At 49.2% G+C, this 18,906-nt stretch overlaps 1 protein-coding gene across 1 annotated transcript in view; it reads left to right on the top strand.

Moving 5' to 3' along the window:
* Positions 1-4,802, top strand: part of WLS (wntless Wnt ligand secretion mediator) — a 41,645-nt gene extending 36,843 nt beyond the window's left edge. Inside the window, exons 11-12 of the mRNA XM_009278737.2 lie at positions 614-767; positions 1,307-4,802. Coding sequence (XP_009277012.1) covers positions 614-767; positions 1,307-1,416 — 264 coding nt within the window. The 3' untranslated portion in view covers positions 1,417-4,802. The remainder of the gene's footprint in view (positions 1-613; positions 768-1,306) is intronic.
* The last annotated feature ends 14,104 nt before the right edge of the window (positions 4,803-18,906 follow it).

Raw genomic sequence — 18,906 nt, 5'->3', positions numbered from 1 at the left:
AACATTTCAGCATGAACAGTCTGCATATCTTCAAGTAATATTAATATTGATGATTCAAGTAATACTAATATTGATATTTTCGTAAATCTTGACAAATCACTGCATGTCTAAGGCTGATGCTGTCAGCCTAGGCCCCTCTCGTAAGACAGAAACAGCAAGAAGGCGTTCAGCACATTAGGTCTTCGCATTATTCATGCTGGTTTTCCTTCTATAAAAGGTCTATTTATAGAAGTCTAATGTTTTCAGATGTAGCTAGTTGTCTCCTAGGTACTGCCCTTCATGTGGCAATCTTTGCTGAACACATCAGTTACAGCAGGGATATATCGCAGGATGTGAGAAATTGTCACTTTTAAGAATGATAAATCAAAGTTAAAGAATTCCTGATGCAATCATTTTGTAAGGATCATTTTTTTCCTGCAGATTTAAGGCTAAAGAGGAGAATCCTAGCCTGACTTCTGCATCACTGAATCTGTTATACCCCATTTACTCGATCCTGTTGAATTGACACTGTTCTTGTCAATTTACTCTTAGTGCTTTAGGGGGTCGCTTCTGTATTTTTACAGAATTTGGTCTTAACTGACCGGCCCGTGCGTGTCTGCTTTCTCCTGGGCAGGTGACCGAAGGCCACTGGAAGTGGGGGGACATAACGATACAAGTGAACAGCGCCTTCTTCACCGGCATCTACGGGATGTGGAACCTCTACGTCTTTGCCCTGATGTTCCTGTACGCGCCGTCGCACAAGAATTATGGTGAAGACCAGTCGAACGGTAAATGCATCTAAATGATCTGAAGGCTGCCATGGGAAGAAAGCGATATAAACTGGGTGATACCCTTTGTGCATTTTTTTTTTTTTGGCCAAAGTACACGTTCAGCACATTGAAATGTTATGCAAATAATGGTTTGGTTTTCCTAGCAGACATTTTAATTAATGACTAGGTTAGACAGGTTTGAGTATTTAGCAAAGGCTGTCTAAAACCTTCTAGACGGTTTTTGTACTTTTTAGCATTGCCCAGTTGTAATTGTGTAGCTCAAATGGAGGGATGAGGAATGGAGAAAATAAAAATCTGGGCAAGTGGAGAATGGCAATGCTGTTGGTTTCCTTTATCAGCAGTCTTCAGTAGCACAGAAATTGTCCTTTACTGATATGCTTGTATTTAAATAACTGTAAACAAAAGCATTTATAGAAACGTTGCATAGTCCATAGCTCAGGTAGCTCCTGAGAGCCTGGAGGGAATAAAATGAGTCTTTTGCTTTCTAATTGTCAAATATTTATTGTGAGACCAGGCTAACAAAATAACTTTCTCAGGTGACCTGGGAGTAAACAGTGGGGAAGAGCTTCAGCTCACCACCACCATCACCCACGTGGATGGGCCGACGGAGGTTTATAAGCTGGCTCGCAAGGAGGCTCAGGAGTAATGCTGAGATGGCCTCAGCTGGGACCCAGGCTGGGGTGGAGAGCAGAGGACACCACAACGCCCTCTGGGAGGAGATCTCTCTGACCTAACTTGCTTCTCGAGCACCCCGTATCTAGTGTATTTTCACAGAGCAATGACACTGAGCAGAACATTTGTAAACTCTTTAATATGGTGTAGTTATTTCTGGGGGGAGGGATATGTATATTGTGTTACACTCAAGCACGTAAAAACCTGCTAGAAAAGCCTTAAGGTTGCAAAGTCACACATTCAGAAGTTAGGAAGGGGCAGAGCTGACATTGGGCAGTTTTTATTCGGCTACTGTGTGCCTGTGCATAAAGGTGGTGCAGGGAGCTCAGTCGGTGAGCACGTATTCAGTACTTCAAGTTTTCTTCTTGTGTGCAACTTTAAACAACGTGTTGGCTGGGGGGCGAGGAACTAAAGCCTCATTTTAAAAACATTTAATTCCACGATCTGTAATTGTATTGAACCTTGTTTGAGGTCTTTAGTACAGCCCTGCAACTCTGCAGCAAACCTCTGTCACTTGATTGAAACACAGCTGGGAAAGGGAGTAGACTGAGTGTAAAATATAAGATTTTAGTAGAAGCAGCAACATGCTTTCTCAGTAGGTTTTACAGCTGTTTGTTAAATATAGGGGAATGTAAAAACTGGATGCCTGAGCTGAGTTGCAGGAGAAAGGAGTGCTCCTGTCCCGAGTTCCCAGAGGTACTGGTCCTGCAGCCAGCTCCTGCCTATTATCAGCCCCTCTGTCTTCCCTTGCTCTTGTTGTCCTCCTCCATCTTACTTTTTTGTTACATCTCCTTCATTTTTATGCTGCTTATGTGCCATGGAGAGAAGAGAAAGGCCACAGGAGGGACGGTGCATTCTCGGTGAGCTGCATGCTTGTGAGCTGGGCAGAGGACGCCGGGCAATCCCACTCCTCCTTGCACTGCTGGGGTGGAGCACGCTTGGCAGAGCTGGATTCTTCCAGGAATTATCAGACTTGAAAAAAATCCTCTTGTCACACAGTAATGTGGATATTTGCTTTTCAGAGCAAAAGCAGACGATGAGGTCGCTCACCCCCATGCTGTGCCTGGGCGGATCTGGCTGTGAGACTGTTGGCAGTGCAAGGGGACTGGGAACTGATCTGGGGTGGAGGCTTAAACTGGACCATGCTGGGGACCAGTTAAGAGAAGTGTTAATGGCGTGTGTGGGAAGAAGCATGGCCAGAAGGGTCTGTGCTGCTCAGGGCACACCGTCCAGGGCCTGGAGGATCCAGAGGGCCCCGTTAGCTGGCACTAAATGTCTGTCTAGCTAACACAGTAAATGTCTGTGTTAACTGCTAGTAACATGTAACTCAACCTCCCAGTTTTGTCCCTAAGAGATAAGAATCTGCTACTGCTGTCTGTTGCTGAAGGGTCAGAGATGAGCGAGAGAGGGGAAGTTTCCAAAGCCCCTGACAGGCAGTCATTGCGGGTACCGGTAGAAGCACTGTCCTGGAAAAAGGGACACGTTGTCCTTGGATTCTTAAAACTTCTGAAATTACATATCAATTGTTAGAGTATTAAGGCTGCAAAATGAAAGTATAATTGGGAAATACCAGAAGTGAGATCACCTATGAAACCTTAATCCATCTCTAGCCAATGTATGCATTATGACATGCAATTAAAGCCCATTGCATGCTGGCTTTACTGTCACATTCGGGTTTGTACGTGAGTTTGGGGCTCTGGGCAGGAGTTGAGGCTATGCAGCTAGGGCTCTGGTTTGCACCAGGAGGTGCTGGTTCATCACGATTCCCACCCCAGCAAACAGCTCGTACTCGGTGATGCCCGTCCCTGGCTGCCCTGTACACTCCTGTGCACCCACCCCGCTGTTTGCACGGGGCTGCAGCTCCAGAGGGGCAGCTCAGTTCAGCTCTAACCATCCCTGTCACCATTTCAAGCATGTTAGTAACCAAATACAGCACCAACTTTCCTTGCTTTTTGCTTTCCCTTCCCCATGTTTCTTGAGACAAGTCAATACTTCAGCTGGGGTGAGGCATTCAAATAATTCCTCCTTATTTTCCCAATTGACCAAGGAATGGGGCCAGAAGGCTAGCGACTGCCCCTCGACCGCATGCAGGGCTGGCCGGGCACCCCATCTCCTCACCAGCCTTTTCCCAGAAGGGATTTCTCACTGGGGCTGCTGACTGTGCCAAACGAATCGCACCAGGAGGTGCTGGGCTGTTACGATCCCAGTAAGAACGGCACTCTGTAGTAGCATTTAAAATACCATTTATTAGAGCTCAACACTATGAAGAAAGAGAGGGTAGTGTAGATAATCTTGCATCCTTTTTGTTGCTGGAACCCCAAGTTCCCAACGGGTCTCTGATCAGGGTGCAGCACACCAGGCAGACCCCATCTGCAGAAGGGCTGCTCCATTTTTGTTAATTGGAGCTACTATAGGATTTTCTTAAAAGAAAGCAATTCTGTTCATTGTTCTGTTTGCCCTCACCAGGATCCCCAGCTCCCCCTGCCCCTGGGCAGTGTCTCAGCCGGGATGCAGGGTCAGAGCCGAAGAATGCTGAATGCATTGCTCTGGGTGAAGTCCCTTGTGTGCTGCTATGTCTGAGCACGTGAAATCACTGTAGCACAGAAAGTGCTGAACACTACTTAAGGAGGTGTGATTTTGGATACTTGAACTGGAACACTAATAATTTTTTATAAGTTTGGGGGTTTTTTTGTAAACTGGGATGACAATGTCCCTGTACTGAAAGGAAATGTGGTTTAAAAGAAAAAAAAGAAAAAGAAGGGGGCACACTTACTGTATGTGGAATAAGTGCTGGGACTGCACCTTCAACATGGATGGCAAAATGTAACTTGTAAGCAATTTACATAAGGAAAATAAATGCTAATAAGTCCAAGCAATGTTCCTACTTGCAGTAGTTGTTCAATTACAAAGTGAATTAAATTAACGCACATCACCGTAACTCTGGCATGTTCCTGGCTGAGTGCTCGACTTTGCAACTTTAACATCCTTTTTACGTTGGGTTCTTACGTGATATTTATGTTGTTCCGATAGATGTGTCCATGGTTTCTTTTACAGCTTAGTATAGCGTTGCATTTTGTAAAGGCTCCTTACAACTGGGGAATTGCAGCTTTAAAACCAAATTTTGTGTCAAACACTAACAATTTGTTTACGGGGCGTGTGTATGCGTGCGTGTGTGTGTGGTTTTTTTATTTCTTAATTCCTAAGCCCTACTCATACGTCTCAAAAATAGTCCCTGGGTCTTATTAAAATATATCCTTTTTTGTTTAGGTTGAGTTCAGTTTTTACAGAATGCTTTAAGCAACCTGGAAAACGTGTAGTTTTGTTAGTTTAAATAAAATACACAATATTGTGGATTTGTCATCGGCCTGGTTCACTGACTGAGAAATCATAGCTCTTCTGCTGTGATCTTGTTTGCTTTTATTTGATCTTCTACTTCAGGCAGTTGCAAGTCACACAACTTGTTGCTGGGGAAAACGGTTGACTCACTTGGACAATTTTCTCCAGCATCTCTCTCCAAATACTTTGCGGTGCAGAAACATGGTACTTCAATGCTAATGGCTTTTTGACCTTTAAAACCTTTGCTTTAGGACTAATTGTTAGCAGAGCCATTTCTGCCCTGTCTCTGGAGCATTGGTTGCAGCTCCTGCCGCAGAGGTTACAGCTCCCCTTGCCCACAGGACCAGGGTGTTGAGCACCCCCGTTCCCACCTGCCCCAGGCAGCTGAAGTCTGCTCCCACAGCAGGGCCCAACCGTTGGGTTTTCCTTTGGGCTCTGTCCCCTGGACCTGCCTGTCCCTGCTTGCCAGCCCCAGAGTTGTCACAGCTTTGCTGTGAACTTTGCATGTTGGCTATTACCCCACTTGCGATATCAATTTGGGCGGCATCCTCCATCTGCTGCCGTATTTGAAGGCGCTGCCACCCGCTGCTCGGAGCCTGCTCTCCCCTACGTTGTCTTTCTGTCTATTATCCAGGAAAATAAAAGGTTTCCCAGGACTTGCACTTAAGCAGTAATGGAAAATTTGATGACAACAGATGAAGTTCAATATCAACAGCTTGAAGTTCCCATTGCAATGGGGGCTGCCTTGATAAAATGGTACATGAGAGGGGGACTGGGGTGCTGAGTTTTAGGCAGAGCCCATGGCTCCATTTCTGCTGCAGCCTGTGTTGGCTACAGCCTCTCTGCCATGGCGAGGAACTAGGGCTGCTCAAAGACAAACTAGAGGTAGTACAGCACTTTCAGGATCTAATGAATTTCAAAAGAGCAAATTCATGAATTTTAAATAACTGTAAAACCACTGCCACCCTCCCACGCGGCCTCTCTTCCCAGGTTTCCTATTTAGGCTCTTCCCTGGCTGGGGCGCAGCCCTGCCCTGGCAGGCCTTTGCTGCCCTCTGCTGCCAGCAGAACAGGGCTTTCACCCAGATTAAAAAAAATTAAATAAATCCTTCACCTCCTAAAAATGTGAGAAATTTACTTATGTGTAGAAGTTCCTATTACCTGCAAAGTGCTGCTCAGGGTCCGAGCTGTCCCAGGAGCTTCGTGCTTCTGTACCGCCGGGCAGGGACACAGTGAGAACTGGAGAAGAATGGGAAAATCTACCTGAGTTTCTTAAGAGGCTATCTGGTGTTGCTGTGAGCAGCCAAAGTTAGTAGGAGAAGGGAAATGGGTTACGGTAGACCTTTGTGGGTGAGCTGGGGACCACAGTTCTTGAGGTCAGCAAATGGACTTCGGTTGGAACAGTTCAACTGTTTTTCTTATTAGACCACTTTCTGCGTTTTCTTAGGAGAAGTCTGGGACCAGAGTCTCTTTCTGCTCTAAAACTGGTTTGTGACTGAAGGAGCTGCAGCAGACTCCAACGCAGCCTTGTCTGCCGTTCCTTTGCTCCCAACCACGCCTGTGCAAGGTGAGGCGTAAGCGTGCAGCACTGGGCTGATCTGCCTTCAGACAGAAACTTCAGTGTGGGGTGATGGCAATGCCCAGAGCTCCCTTTGCTCCCTCCCTCCTGGGGGACCCATCAACAGCAAAGGAGCCACAAGAAGTCTGTGCTGTGATACTTGCAGTGATGTTCTGGGAGGCACTGGGGGAACTGGGCTTGTGATCCCGATGCTCACCCCTCTGAAAGGGTACGTTAGATCTAGAGAAGGCTCAGGGAAGGGTGACAAAAACAACTACAGGTTATATGGCTGTGTCTCACCGCATGCCTGCTGGCCACAAGCTCCAGCAGCAAGGCTTGTGGGACAGATCTGGCCTGTGTTTTCCAGCTTAAAAATGGAAGAAGCAACTTGTGACTGGGGGGGGTTGAGTGTCCCAGCAGCGGCCTGACATTGTCCCCAGGCCTGATGGTGCTGATGAGCACTGGCTGGGGAGAGGGAGGTGCTGGCATTTTCTCCTTGTCCCTTTTAAACCTGCTGCTAGCAGTCCCCAGACGATTAGTATGTTGTGGGACACTGAAACACATCCCCTCTCCCACCACAAATCCTGTAGCCCAAGGCTATTGTATGGGATTTCATGAATGAAAATGATCTGCTCTAAAACTGGTTTGTGACTGAAGGAGCTGCAGCAGACTCCAACGCAGCCTTGTCTGCCGTTCCTTTGCTCCCAACCACGCCTGTGCAAGGTGAAGCGTAAGCGTGCAGCACTGGGCTGATCTGCCTTCAGACAGAAACTTCAGTGTGGGGTGATGGCAATGCCCAGAGCTCCCTTTGCTCCCTCCCTCCTGGGGGACCCATCGACAGCAAAGGAGCCACAAGAAGTCTGTGCTGTGATACTTGCAGTGATGTTCTGGGAGGCACTGGGGGAACTGGGCTTGTGATCCCGATGCTCACCCCTCTGAAAGGGTACGTTAGATCTAGAGAAGGCTCAGGGAAGGGTGACAAAAACAACTACAGGTTATATGGCTGTGTCTCACCGCATGCCTGCTGGCCACAAGCTCCAGCAGCAAGGCTTGTGGGACAGATCTGGCCTGTGTTTTCCAGCTTAAAAATGGAAGAAGCAACTTGTGACTGGGGGGGGTTGAGTGTCCCAGCAGCGGCCTGACATTGTCCCCAGGCCTGATGGTGCTGATGAGCACTGGCTGGGGAGAGGGAGGTGCTGGCATTTTCTCCTTGTCCCTTTTAAACCTGCTGCTAGCAGTCCCCAGACGATTAGTATGTTGTGGGACACTGAAACACATCCCCTCTCCCACCACAAATCCTGTAGCCCAAGGCTATTGTATGGGATTTCATGATGATGAAAATGAAGCATTGGCTGTATTGCCGGGGAAAGAATTGCAGGAGGCTGAACTGTAGGAGATGAGATGTACAGAGCTGGGGACTGCTGCTCACGTCCGCTCCGGTTCTTGTAAATGACTGTCACTCCTGCTCTCAAAGATGAGACACAGTTTGTGTATTTTTACTGGGGTAAAATAAGCAATAAGCAGCAACAGATTTATTTTTGGAAGGATTTTGCTCTGTGGTTGGCACACAGATATGTGTCATGGGTCTGCTTTCCTACTTAGCTGACATTACACTGTACAAGAGCTGATGGCTCTTTGAGATTTTCCCTTGTCACAGACTATTATAGGAAATCAATACACACTTCAGGCTTTAGATCTAGAGTTTTAAATAAAACACAAGATCTTACCATGGCTATAATTGTTGGCACCTTCTACCTCTCCATCTCTGACATGTGTAAGAGGTAGGTCTGAAGCTGGTGCTGCACAGGGCGAGCCTTCCCCAAGCAGGAGCAGAGGCTCAGCTGCCTCCGGCTGCCAGTGCTGCTCCAGCAGTGCCTGCTCTGCTTCCCCCCCCAGCCCCAGCTGTGATGGCATCTGCTCCAGGACCCTCTGTTTGCTGCTATTAATTGGATAGGTGTTGCTGAGGCATTTCCATGAATTGCTCTTTCAGATCCCGCTGGAAGGGCTTGCTTTTACTGCCATTAATTTTGATTACTGGGCTGAGATAAGCTAATGCATTTAGTCCCCCTTCTGTGGCATCCAGCCTTCTTGCAGGAGCCTCTCTGAAGATCGTGCTGGTTGGCAACGGCTTCCCAAATCTCCTCTGCAGATTTCAATCGGGCAAGCATTTTGGTGTGTTATCCCTCCTTGCTGCCATGCCGAGCGCTGGGGGACATCAGAGCCCATGCTCCCCACTCACTCGCGGGCAGGCTGCAGGTCAGGTGTTTGTTTCTGACTCAGCTGAGCTGACGTGTGATGGCTTCATGCAGTGAATTCCTTGCTGAAACCGTTTAAATATTGTCCTATCCTTTGGCTGTTTCATTATCTCAAGTCAAGGAAAGTTTATATCCATTATAATAGCAGGCATTTGTGTTTTCTTCTATTTTTTTCCCTCCTTGTTTTGTTGTGCTTAAAGCCCTCCAGAGTTTCCAGAGGAAGGGCACTCTTCCAGGTACAGACGAGGCTCGCTCATGAGATGGATGTTATGTCTCAAAAACAGATAAGCCACTCTGGAACATTTTCTAATAAATATTTTACAGGCTGAACTGCACTCCCAAGTGTCGGCATTACTGGGAAGAGACATCCTTTCTGATAAGCAATATGCACCAGTGACACACATCCTCTGGTTTAATAATAATTTATGTAATTCCAGAGGAAAATCCTTTTTCTGCCTTCAGCTGCTGTCTCGTACCTCTCCATAGGAATCAATGACATTCAAAGCAATATTAAGAAGATGGCTGTACTGGCTGGGGATATCAAGCTCCATCTCCCACAAGAAAAGGAAAGCCTTGGTGGGGTCCAGAGGAAAAGCAGTGGAAATGGAGCACAGTGAGGACAAAGCAGGATGGGTGCCCATCCCTGACCCTTGGGGTGCTGTGCTTGCTGCTGTACCCCAGGTCACTTGGACAACCCCCAGCAAGACCCTAAGGGCCTTCGGGAGCTGTTAGTGCTGTCCCGTGCCTCAGTGGTACCCAGAAGCTGGATATTTTAACTTCAGGAGGTCAGAACTGGAGTTCACAGAACTTCCTCTGTAGCTGCATAGGAAGTGAAATACATCGGTTTCTAATTGGGAATTGCCCGAAGCACCTGTTTTCTGGCCCAGTTTCAGCCTGGCTGCTGCTCGCTGTTGCGGTCTGGGTAAGGACAGGTTGTGTGGGAATCCACATGTGAGCTGAGGGCTGTCAAACCTTAAATGAAACCTGTTTCTGGGGTGCCCCATCCATGCTCAGGTATGAGCACCCCTCACTCATCCTCCCTGCCAGGAGCAAGCGTGGGGGAGGCAGCGGCAGGGGCTGTATGTGTGGGCCTAAAGCAAGGCTCTCCCTCCATCCCAAAAACATCGACCTGCATGATTTCAGCCATGTAGCTCCAGGACGAAGTTAAGAGCAGACCCTGCAGACTCCCTCCTCTCTAAAGGAAACCAGTGAAGTTTGGTGGGGTGTCCCCTATGCTTGCTAAGCAATGGGAAAGGGGGATTTACCACCCTAAACATGGGTAGAAAAGCAGTGAGGAGCACTGCCTGGGCTTGGTAGCCTGGGAAAGTACATTCTTGTGCAATCCCTGCAAGTCCCAAGGGAGTCCTGACACAACAGAAACAATCTCTGGCAAAATCACTACAGAAGAGGGATCTGACCATCTTCACCCGTCCCTTCTGCGGTTCCCCACCACTGTCCTGCACCAGCTTGCAGCTCCAGGCATTCCCTGGGCAGTTTTCCGGAGCAGCAGCAGGCAAAGCAGCACATGGTGCCCCTCCCCCTGCTTCCTCTGTGCTCTGCCTTGCAGGGGGGCTCTCACAAACAGCTGATTTCCATTTAAAACTTCCATTTAAAACTTCTCCGGTTGTTGTCAGCTCCAGCCAAAGCAAATCCTGACTGACAGCGAGGCATTGAACCAGCATCTCGTGGCCATGTCCCTCCTGGATCGGTCTGTCCCACCCAAGACAGAGGTGTTGCACAGGACGTGTCTCTCTCCTCTCCATCCTTTCTCCAAGGAGGCTGGAGACCTTCCCACTCTTTTGCCTCTGCTAAGTCAACTCACAGCTTCTTTCCTACTGTACTCCCTCAAGAAGAGTCAGAAATCCTTCCCCGAACACAGGAGCCCATTGGCTTTTCATATCACCTTACTTATCAAACAGATACCTCTTGGAAAGAGCTGCCTTCTAGCTCATGCTGGCCTGGGCTTGGTTCTGCGCCCAGCTAGGTGGCACGTAGCTGAGCCCTGCTCAGCTGCCTAACATGGGTAAAACACAGCTGGCAGGCTGGGCTCCGCGGTTGAGAGAGACCTGCCAAAAAGGGCAAGATCCCAGGCACAACCACCTAATTGGGTTCAGATGGACAGTGGCTGAGGAATGGTAATCCACCCAAAACCTTGGAAGGCTTGGAAAATGTCTGAAAATGGGATATCTGCCTTTGAGCAAACGTGGCTAGCTGAGATAAGAATAAGCTACTAATTACTAGTTAGCATTTCACTGTGGCTAATAAATACCTCATAAACACCAGAAATTATGTTTTATAAATCATCTCTGGAAATCTCCATTAATGATAGGATTCAGGCAAAGTGAATGACTTGTAGGTTATTAGGCTGAGCAAGTCATCCTGCCTGGAGAGACAAGAACTGTAAAAGCAGCCACATGAGGGACAGGAATCGTTTTCCAGCAAAGGGAAAGGGAAGGTGAGAGGTGATTAAATCCTCCCCTGAGCCACTTGCAGCAGACAGACAGAGGTATGTGGGACTCTGTGCCTGCTACAGACAGCCGCTTGTGGGTTTGCCAGCACTCAAAACCACAGCAAAGGTGGGTGAGAAAGGGAAACTCTTTCAAGTGAACACAAGCATCACCTGGATTAAAAAGGGCTTTTGTGACAACTTTTGTCATGGTCTAGCCATGTTTTCATCTGGGATGCTGCTTGCAGGCACTCGTGCCATAGCCCAAAGGACTCAGGGAAGTGAAGCCTTTGCACAGGGAAAGTCTCTACTCTTGGAGAGAAATCTTTTCATTTCCCCAAATAAATCCCTGTGGAAGATTAAATGCACAGAACACTTGCACCGCCAAATGCATGCAGTATAATGAGGTCCCATTATAGCACCCTGTGGATTTAGGAATCCCCAAGGACATAGTCCTGGAAAGCTGGATAAGCTGCAATGCCCTGACTTCACAGGCTCATGCAGGTTTGGGCACAGGCACTAGGTCTGGGTCTTGCTTAAATGGTTTTAATGGAAAACTACATGCAAAGAGTGGCAAAGAGACGTTCAAGCCATTGGCTGCCCAAGAGAAAGAGCGCCTTCAGCTTGCCAAAGCACGGCGGATCCTGCACTGGGGATAGGAACGTGACGGGGGGATTCAGGAACCAGCACTATGGCAGCTCCAAAAATCAGATGGCAAATGGTCGGCTCGGGAGTCAGCAGTCCCCAGCAAGTACCTCAGGAACAGCTTTTGTGTTGCAGCAGGTGGAAACATGGGCTTTAAACAGAGAATATTTGAGAGGAGGTGAGAGTCAGGAGAGGAATGGGCACAGGTCAGCTGATGGTGCCAGATACCTTGAAGTGGGATGTTTTAGGATTACATCTGGATTTTAAAATGGAGATGTTTTGGGATTGCAGAGGCCTTAACAAAGCAAAGAGAAAAGGCGTGCTGAATGAAAGCCTGTAGAAAATTGCTGCTGACATGACCAGGCAGATCTCCACGAGTTCCTACGCAGTGATACCTGCATGGGAGCATGCTGCTGCCAGCACGCCTGGGCCTCTGGGCATGCGTGTTGTGCATCGCTGAGCAGGACCACACCTGTCCTCTGAACTTCTTCTGGGCACCTTGCCACGGCAGCAATGCCCCTCCTGACGTTTCACCACAGGAGGCATTTGGTTTCACCTATAGTCTAACACACACAATCTTATGTGGTTAATCAGCAGGCAACCCCTTGTATTTACACCTATGGAGCTGAGCACTGGTTTATTGAGATGACTAATTAACAACAGGAGAAAATCTCCTGAATAGCATCAGCTCTCCACAGGGTTGTGATTCAGCAGCTGTGATTACAGCATTAATAATTCTCTAATGTAATAGAAGTACAGTTTATTAGAACTAATTTCCTTCCCTTTGTATTAAGCATGAAGCAATGTTGATTAGTGTACTGTTAAACGAGATCTGTTTTATTTCCCTATTTTCATTTTCTTCATCATCATTATTATTACAATATCATTATTATTATTTACGACAGGAATTTTCAAAGTAGCTCAGTGCAACTGGGTGCCTTAATGGCTTTAGAGGCTTTTTTTTTAAGGTCTCAGTTATAGTTCCCCTTACTTTTGGATAGCTTTTGATCCAAGTTCTACTCTGGGTGTTTCTGAGTACCTTGCAAAAGTTGGGTGCTCCGCTTATATGTTGTGCAGCTGAGCTGAGAGTCAGCCCTAATCTTTATCAGCAGTTGACTTTGAGATAGCTTGCTTCTGCATCTAAAACAGCTGGCCCAGTAGTTGAGCATCTGCTTTCATTTTCCCCTAGTAAATAATGGAGTGAATGACGACAGGACTTGACAGGGCCTCATGTTAAGATTGCAGCTCCTTGAGAAAATCCTCTGGGCCTTTTGTGTTGGACAAAAAATCCAGAGCAGTATGAAATAGGTCCAAAGACCCTTTTTTTTTCTTCAGTCTGGGATAGGAGGCAGGCATTACGAGGCTGCTCATTAAGGATAAAAGTGGATTCAAAATAGATGGGAGAATACCATGGAGTTGTTGAGGCGGCAAGTATTGGAGAAATAAGAAACGATAACCTGGAAAACCACAAATGGTTTTGGAAGAATTAGCTTGGGGAAGGACTGAGAAATGTTTCCTCCACAAGCGCTCACTAACACTTTAGGTGCTGCTGTACCTCCCAAAGTGAGATTTGGCTACAGACAGAAATTGCTTAAGTGCTTAACTAAGAGATAGAAACACAAATAGGAATGATATTGCTGCAGTAGCCTTCCGCACAGCAGATGCAGGCTTGGTAACAGATGCTACAATACTGGGGGTGGCCCAGCCAGTAATTTTTCTATCAAAGTATCCATGTGCAGTGGGAAAGAACTGGGGCCACCAGAAGTCAGGATGTGACCAGGTTGTATATAATCCAGATACAACCCCAAGCATAAATGGTTCATGAAATGCATTAATTTTTAGTAGGCTAAAAACGTACAGCGGGAACACAAGAGATGTGACAGCAGGAAGATGTGGAAGCACAATGAGGGCAAACAGGCAGGAAAGTTTCTCAACGCCATCAGGACCCTTCCACTGGTTTTTCTTTTCCTCAAAGCAAGGAGAGACTACCCGGAAAGGGAAGCATTGCCTCTTCAGCCATCAGAAATTCACCTGCTAATACATGAGCAGCAGTCTCAGAGCCTGACACAAGGACATGCCTGTGCGAACAGATTCTGGACTTACAGATACTACCCTGATGGTGGTGTGGGATGGCACAGCCCTGCTGTGGGTGGCTAATTAGCAGCAGTACCAATGTGTCTCTGTCTTACCTGCAGATGCTCCATTGTTATTCCTTAGTTTCTCAGCAGCACCTGAGCTGTGGGGGGGATTGCAGCTGCTGCTGCACTGACGGGGAAGGGTGTCACAGCGCTAACCACCTCCTCATGCAAAGCCAGTTCGGTTCCTGGCACAGATCTGCTCTTCCCGAGTTGCTGCTCAGAACAAAGATGGGCACATGTCCAATAAGGCAGGCACTGGTGTGGGCAAAAACTTCTTCCAGCATCAGGAAGAATGAAAATCATTCACAGGCCTCAAGAAAAGGGCGAGCTTTTGTTGCACAGGCAGCCATGCGCACACCAACACGTTTCTCTGCAAGACGCAGTGGTGAGTGCCCTGCCTGGCTTCCGTCAGACACGGGAGCCTGCCTTTCCTCTGCAGCACAGCCTCTTTAGCATCCCTTCAGATGGGGACTAGGTACCAAAATGAAACCTACCCATAGTTTCTGAACAGTGTGATCCCTTTTTGTTTCTGCCCAGTGTTTGGCTGATGGGAAAGGACCCAACCAGGCCCTGGCGCCAGCTGAGCAGCTGCAGAAATGGTTTCAAGCAGGGAACTGGACCATTTTCTCCCTTAAAGATCTGTTGCTTGATCCTGTCCTGTCCCCGAGTGAACAACTACAACTGCTGCCTTAACACCCAATAATTCCCATGCGGCGTGGTGCAAGGGCTAGTGCCGGTCGCTGCCCTGCAGGAAGGGGAGGTCTTAGCTCCAGGAAATACTCAGGTGCTTTGCAGTGTGCTGGCATCAAGACCCACGCTCCTGCCGGCTGCCCTCCCTCATGCCAAGAGGTTGCAGAGTCTGCTGCTGGCTATCCACTCAGCCTGGTCCAAGGCTTTATTTTAAGGCCAGAGCCTCAACAAGCATAAACTGGCAAAAGTCTATTGCCTACAGCGAACACGGGAATAAACTACCACGGTAAAGTAGGGTAGGGTTTCTGGGGAGAGGCGAAAAGGTGAGACGTTGCCTTAAAGAGGCTTTTGCACAGCCAGTTGGCCCTGAGCAAAATCAATCTGTTCATAAATCCCAGCAAAAGGGATTTTGCCTGGTCTGTTCCCAGTGGCTCGGCCAAAGCTGGGGCCAGTGGGTCAGGTGTGTTGGACACTTGCAGAAACTGGCTTTTGGGATAGGGGAAAACTAATTTTAGCAGTGGAAATTGTGCTTTTGTCAACATTTTCTCCTTCTTGGGCACACTCCCTCTGTTCCAGGATTCATCTGAGACCACCTATAAGCATATTGCTCTCCAGCTCCTGCACCATTGCAAGCAGGAGATTTATAGAGCTTTTAACTTGCCAGGCACCTGCAATTGCATTCCCAAGGTTGTCCACCGCGCCATGCACAGTACGCCCTACGGCTGCCTGCCTTCCGAAGGCAACCCTGGCACTGGAGAGGCTGCAGGGAAGCAGGGAGCCTCAGGGGGAGTCTGCTGGGGAGCAGCCAAGGGATCAAGCCTCGGACTTCGAATAATGCCGCTCGCCTTTGGTCTGCACAGGGAACGGCACAGCTCCTTGCCTATATCCCCACCGGGGGAAACAGGCTCCCACCACTGCTGAATTGTTCTTTGTAATTATTCTACAACTGGCGTCAGTATATAGGCTACGTGTGTCTTTCCTCTTTCAGTTACTGCATTAATTTCATGGTTCTCTAAGTCATCAGCTACCTTAACATCCTCCACTTGGCTCTTACGGCTGCTTCCGGATGCTCTGGATCCGTTAGTGTCAACGTGGCAGAGCAACGTCCCACCAGGGAGTGATCCTTCACTTCCCCGGCTCCAAGCTTTCTAGGAAGGGCTGTGACAAATGCCCCCAAAGAGATTTAACTCTTCAGCTTACAGACCTGAGCGTGCCCCAGCCAGAAGCTTGTGTACTCGTCCCAGACGGCAAGCAGCAGCATCACCCTTCTGTGACGAGGATGTAATTATGGCTTTTGAAACCATGGGTTATTAAGCATCATGTGTTGGGATAAGCAATTATTTCTTAGAGAGTTTAGCCTGTGAAAGAGACAGTCGCTGCCAATCTGCATGGGGAGCACAGGAGCAGGGGACCGCAGCGGGCAAGCTTGCTGTCTGAGATGTGCCACCAAAGGGCCATGCAGAAACATGTGTCGTTGGGGTTGACGGAAGGCCAGGGCAAGGCAGGTGGTCTGCAGGAGAAGCTGAGGAGAACCACGTTCCTGTAGACTTTCAGAAGTATTTTATTTGCCCCTTTTAGAGCTGTTATTCCCCAAACCAGGCCCTGTGGCCCACAGAATCAGGGGAAACATCTATGGTACCGTCTTTAACCATGTTTTCAGTTACAACTTCTGTGAGGGGGAAAGAACTTTGGACCGTCCCCTCCTGAGGTTGGCAGCACAGGGAGGTCCTCAGGCAGGTGTACCATCCCCTTTGGCTGCGGAGTTTGTCCTGCTGTAGTTTAACTGTAACAACAACAGTAAAAGAGTGCAGCTTTGCAAAAGGGTTTCTTAAACACCCCCGTCTTGGGCAGCACGAGAGTTACAGACAAGATAGCCAGACCCTGAAGACACCCCTTGGCCAAGGGTACCCCATTTTCAAGTCTCCATGTCAGAGCTGAGCTCTTAACAGGGATGTTTGTCCCCCGTGCTCTCTTCCTGAATGTCCCGGCAGCGGAGCACCACAAATGAATGCCCTTTGTCACATTTTAAAATTGACGTATTCCTCAGTTCCCAGCCCTGGCTGCAGCTTCCCCAGGACCTGGCCTTGCCTGAGCGTGCTGGCTGGGGACCGTCCTCTCCCCCCAGGGAAGTTCAGTTCTGCGCTGACACTGCCCGATGGCTGCCCAGGGACCCGCGGCTTTTTGCAGACTTCCAGACGGGAAGCTCTGGTCCAAGTCCAAGGTCACGCTCAGAAAAAAACCCATTCTAGAGAAGAAGGCAACCCTGGCACTGGAGAGGCTGCAGGGAAGCAGGGAGCCTCAGGGGGAGGCTGCTGGGGAGCAGCCAAGGGATCAAGCCTCGGACTTCGAATAATGCCGCTCGCCTTTGGTCTGCACAGGGAACGGCACAGCTCCTTGCCTATATCCCCACCGGGGGAAACAGGCTCCCACCACTGCTGAATTGTTCTTTGTAATTATTCTACAACTGGCGTCAGTATATAGGCTACGTGTGTCTTTCCTCTTTCAGTTACTGCATTAATTTCATGGTTCTCTAAGTCATCAGCTACCTTAACATCCTCCACTTGGCTCTTACGGCTGCTTCCGGATGCTCTGGATCCGTTAGTGTCAATGTGGCAGAGCAACGTCCCACCAGGGAGTGATCCTTCACTTCCCCGGCTCCAAGCTTTCTAGGAAGGGCTGTGACAAATGCCCCCAAAGAGATTTAACTCTTCAGCTTACAGACCTGAGCGTGCCCCAGCCAGAAGCTTGTGTACTCGTCCCAGACGGCAAGCAGCAGCATCACCCTTCTGTGACGAGGATGTAATTATGGCTTTTGAAACCATGGGTTATTAAGCATCATGTGTTGGGATAAGCAATTATTTCTTAGAGAGTTTAGCCTGTGAAAGAGACAGTCGCTGCCAATCTGCATGGGGAGCACAGGAGCAGGGGACCGCAGCGGGCAAGCTTGCTGTCTGAGATGTGCCACCAAAGGGCCATGCAGAAACATGTGTCGTTGGGGTTGACGGAAGGCCAGGGCAAGGCAGGTGGTCTGCAGGAGAAGCTGAGGAGAACCACGTTCCTGTAGACTTTCAGAAGTATTTTATTTGCCCCTTTTAGAGCTGTTATTCCCCAAACCAGGCCCTGTGGCCCACAGAATCAGGGGAAACATCTATGGCACCGTCTTTAACCATGTTTTCAGTTACAACTTCTGTGAGGGGGAAAGAACTTTGGACCGTCCCCTCCTGAGGTTGGCAGCACAGGGAGGTCCTCAGGCAGGTGTACCATCCCCTTTGGCTGCGGAGTTTGTCCTGCTGTAGTTTAACTGTAACAACAACAGTAAAAGAGTGCAGCTTTGCAAAAGGGTTTCTTAAACACCCCCGTCTTGGGCAGCACGAGAGTTACAGACAAGATAGCCAGACCCTGAAGACACCCCTTGGCCAAGGGTACCCCATTTTCAAGTCTCCATGTCAGAGCTGAGCTCTTAACAGGGATGTTTGTCCCCCGTGCTCTCTTCCTGAATGTCCCGGCAGCGGAGCACCACAAATGAATGCCCTTTGTCACATTTTAAAATTGACGTATTCCTCAGTTCCCAGCCCTGGCTGCAGCTTCCCCAGGACCTGGCCTTGCCTGAGCGTGCTGGCTGGGGACCGTCCTCTCCCCCCAGGGAAGTTCAGTTCTGCGCTGACACTGCCCGATGGCTGCCCAGGGACCCGCGGCTTTTTGCAGACTTCCAGACGGGAAGCTCTGGTCCAAGTCCAAGGTCACGCTCAGAAAAAAACCCATTCTAGAGAAAAAAAGAGAAGAATTCTCATCCAGGCAACGCAACACCCCCCTCCCTGTCACAGTCAGACACAGGGATGGGTTTAATTGTCACGGTGGGAGATGTTGCTGTCAGTACAAGCTAAGACTGGCTGTCCTCAGGAATCAGGGCTAAACAAATCGTGCCTGTCAACCTGACAAATGTTGAACCGCTGCTCCAAGGCTGGTGCCCTCCAGCCCTCCTGCTCTCTGTGGCCGGGAGCCGGGGAGGAGAGCTGACCCCTGCCAGCGTGCCCAGCAAAGGCAGACGAGCACTGCAGTGCTCCTGTGGTGGTTTGCTGTCACCAGCTGGCCAGTTAAGATGTCCATATTAACCCGCTAACGGGCCAGGCCTAGCCTCCCTGGGGTAGAGGCTGTAGTAGTCCCTCTCTGCGTGCAGGTGGGTGGCTGGGGGTGGTGGGAGGCTCTGGAGAAGCAGGTTTGGGGTCTGACTGGGGCTGGCTGCTCTGAACCCGGGGGTCGTCGGTGCTGAGCTCCCTCCATGGGGGCCAGCAGCCTTTCTGGGGCGTGAGAGAGGGCCCGGGCTGTGCCTCAGCGGGGCTCCGCGGCCAGGAAGCCCCTGCGGGCGGGACGGCGGGGCCGGGGAGGGGGCTGCGCTC

The sequence above is a fragment of the Aptenodytes forsteri genome, unplaced genomic scaffold (genome assembly GCF_000699145.1).
Source record: "Aptenodytes forsteri isolate BGI_AS27 unplaced genomic scaffold, ASM69914v1 Scaffold290, whole genome shotgun sequence".
NCBI classification, from domain to species: Eukaryota; Metazoa; Chordata; class Aves; order Sphenisciformes; family Spheniscidae; genus Aptenodytes; species Aptenodytes forsteri.
The sequence above is the reverse complement of the archived record's forward strand: the minus strand, read 5'-3'. Positions and strand labels throughout refer to the sequence as shown.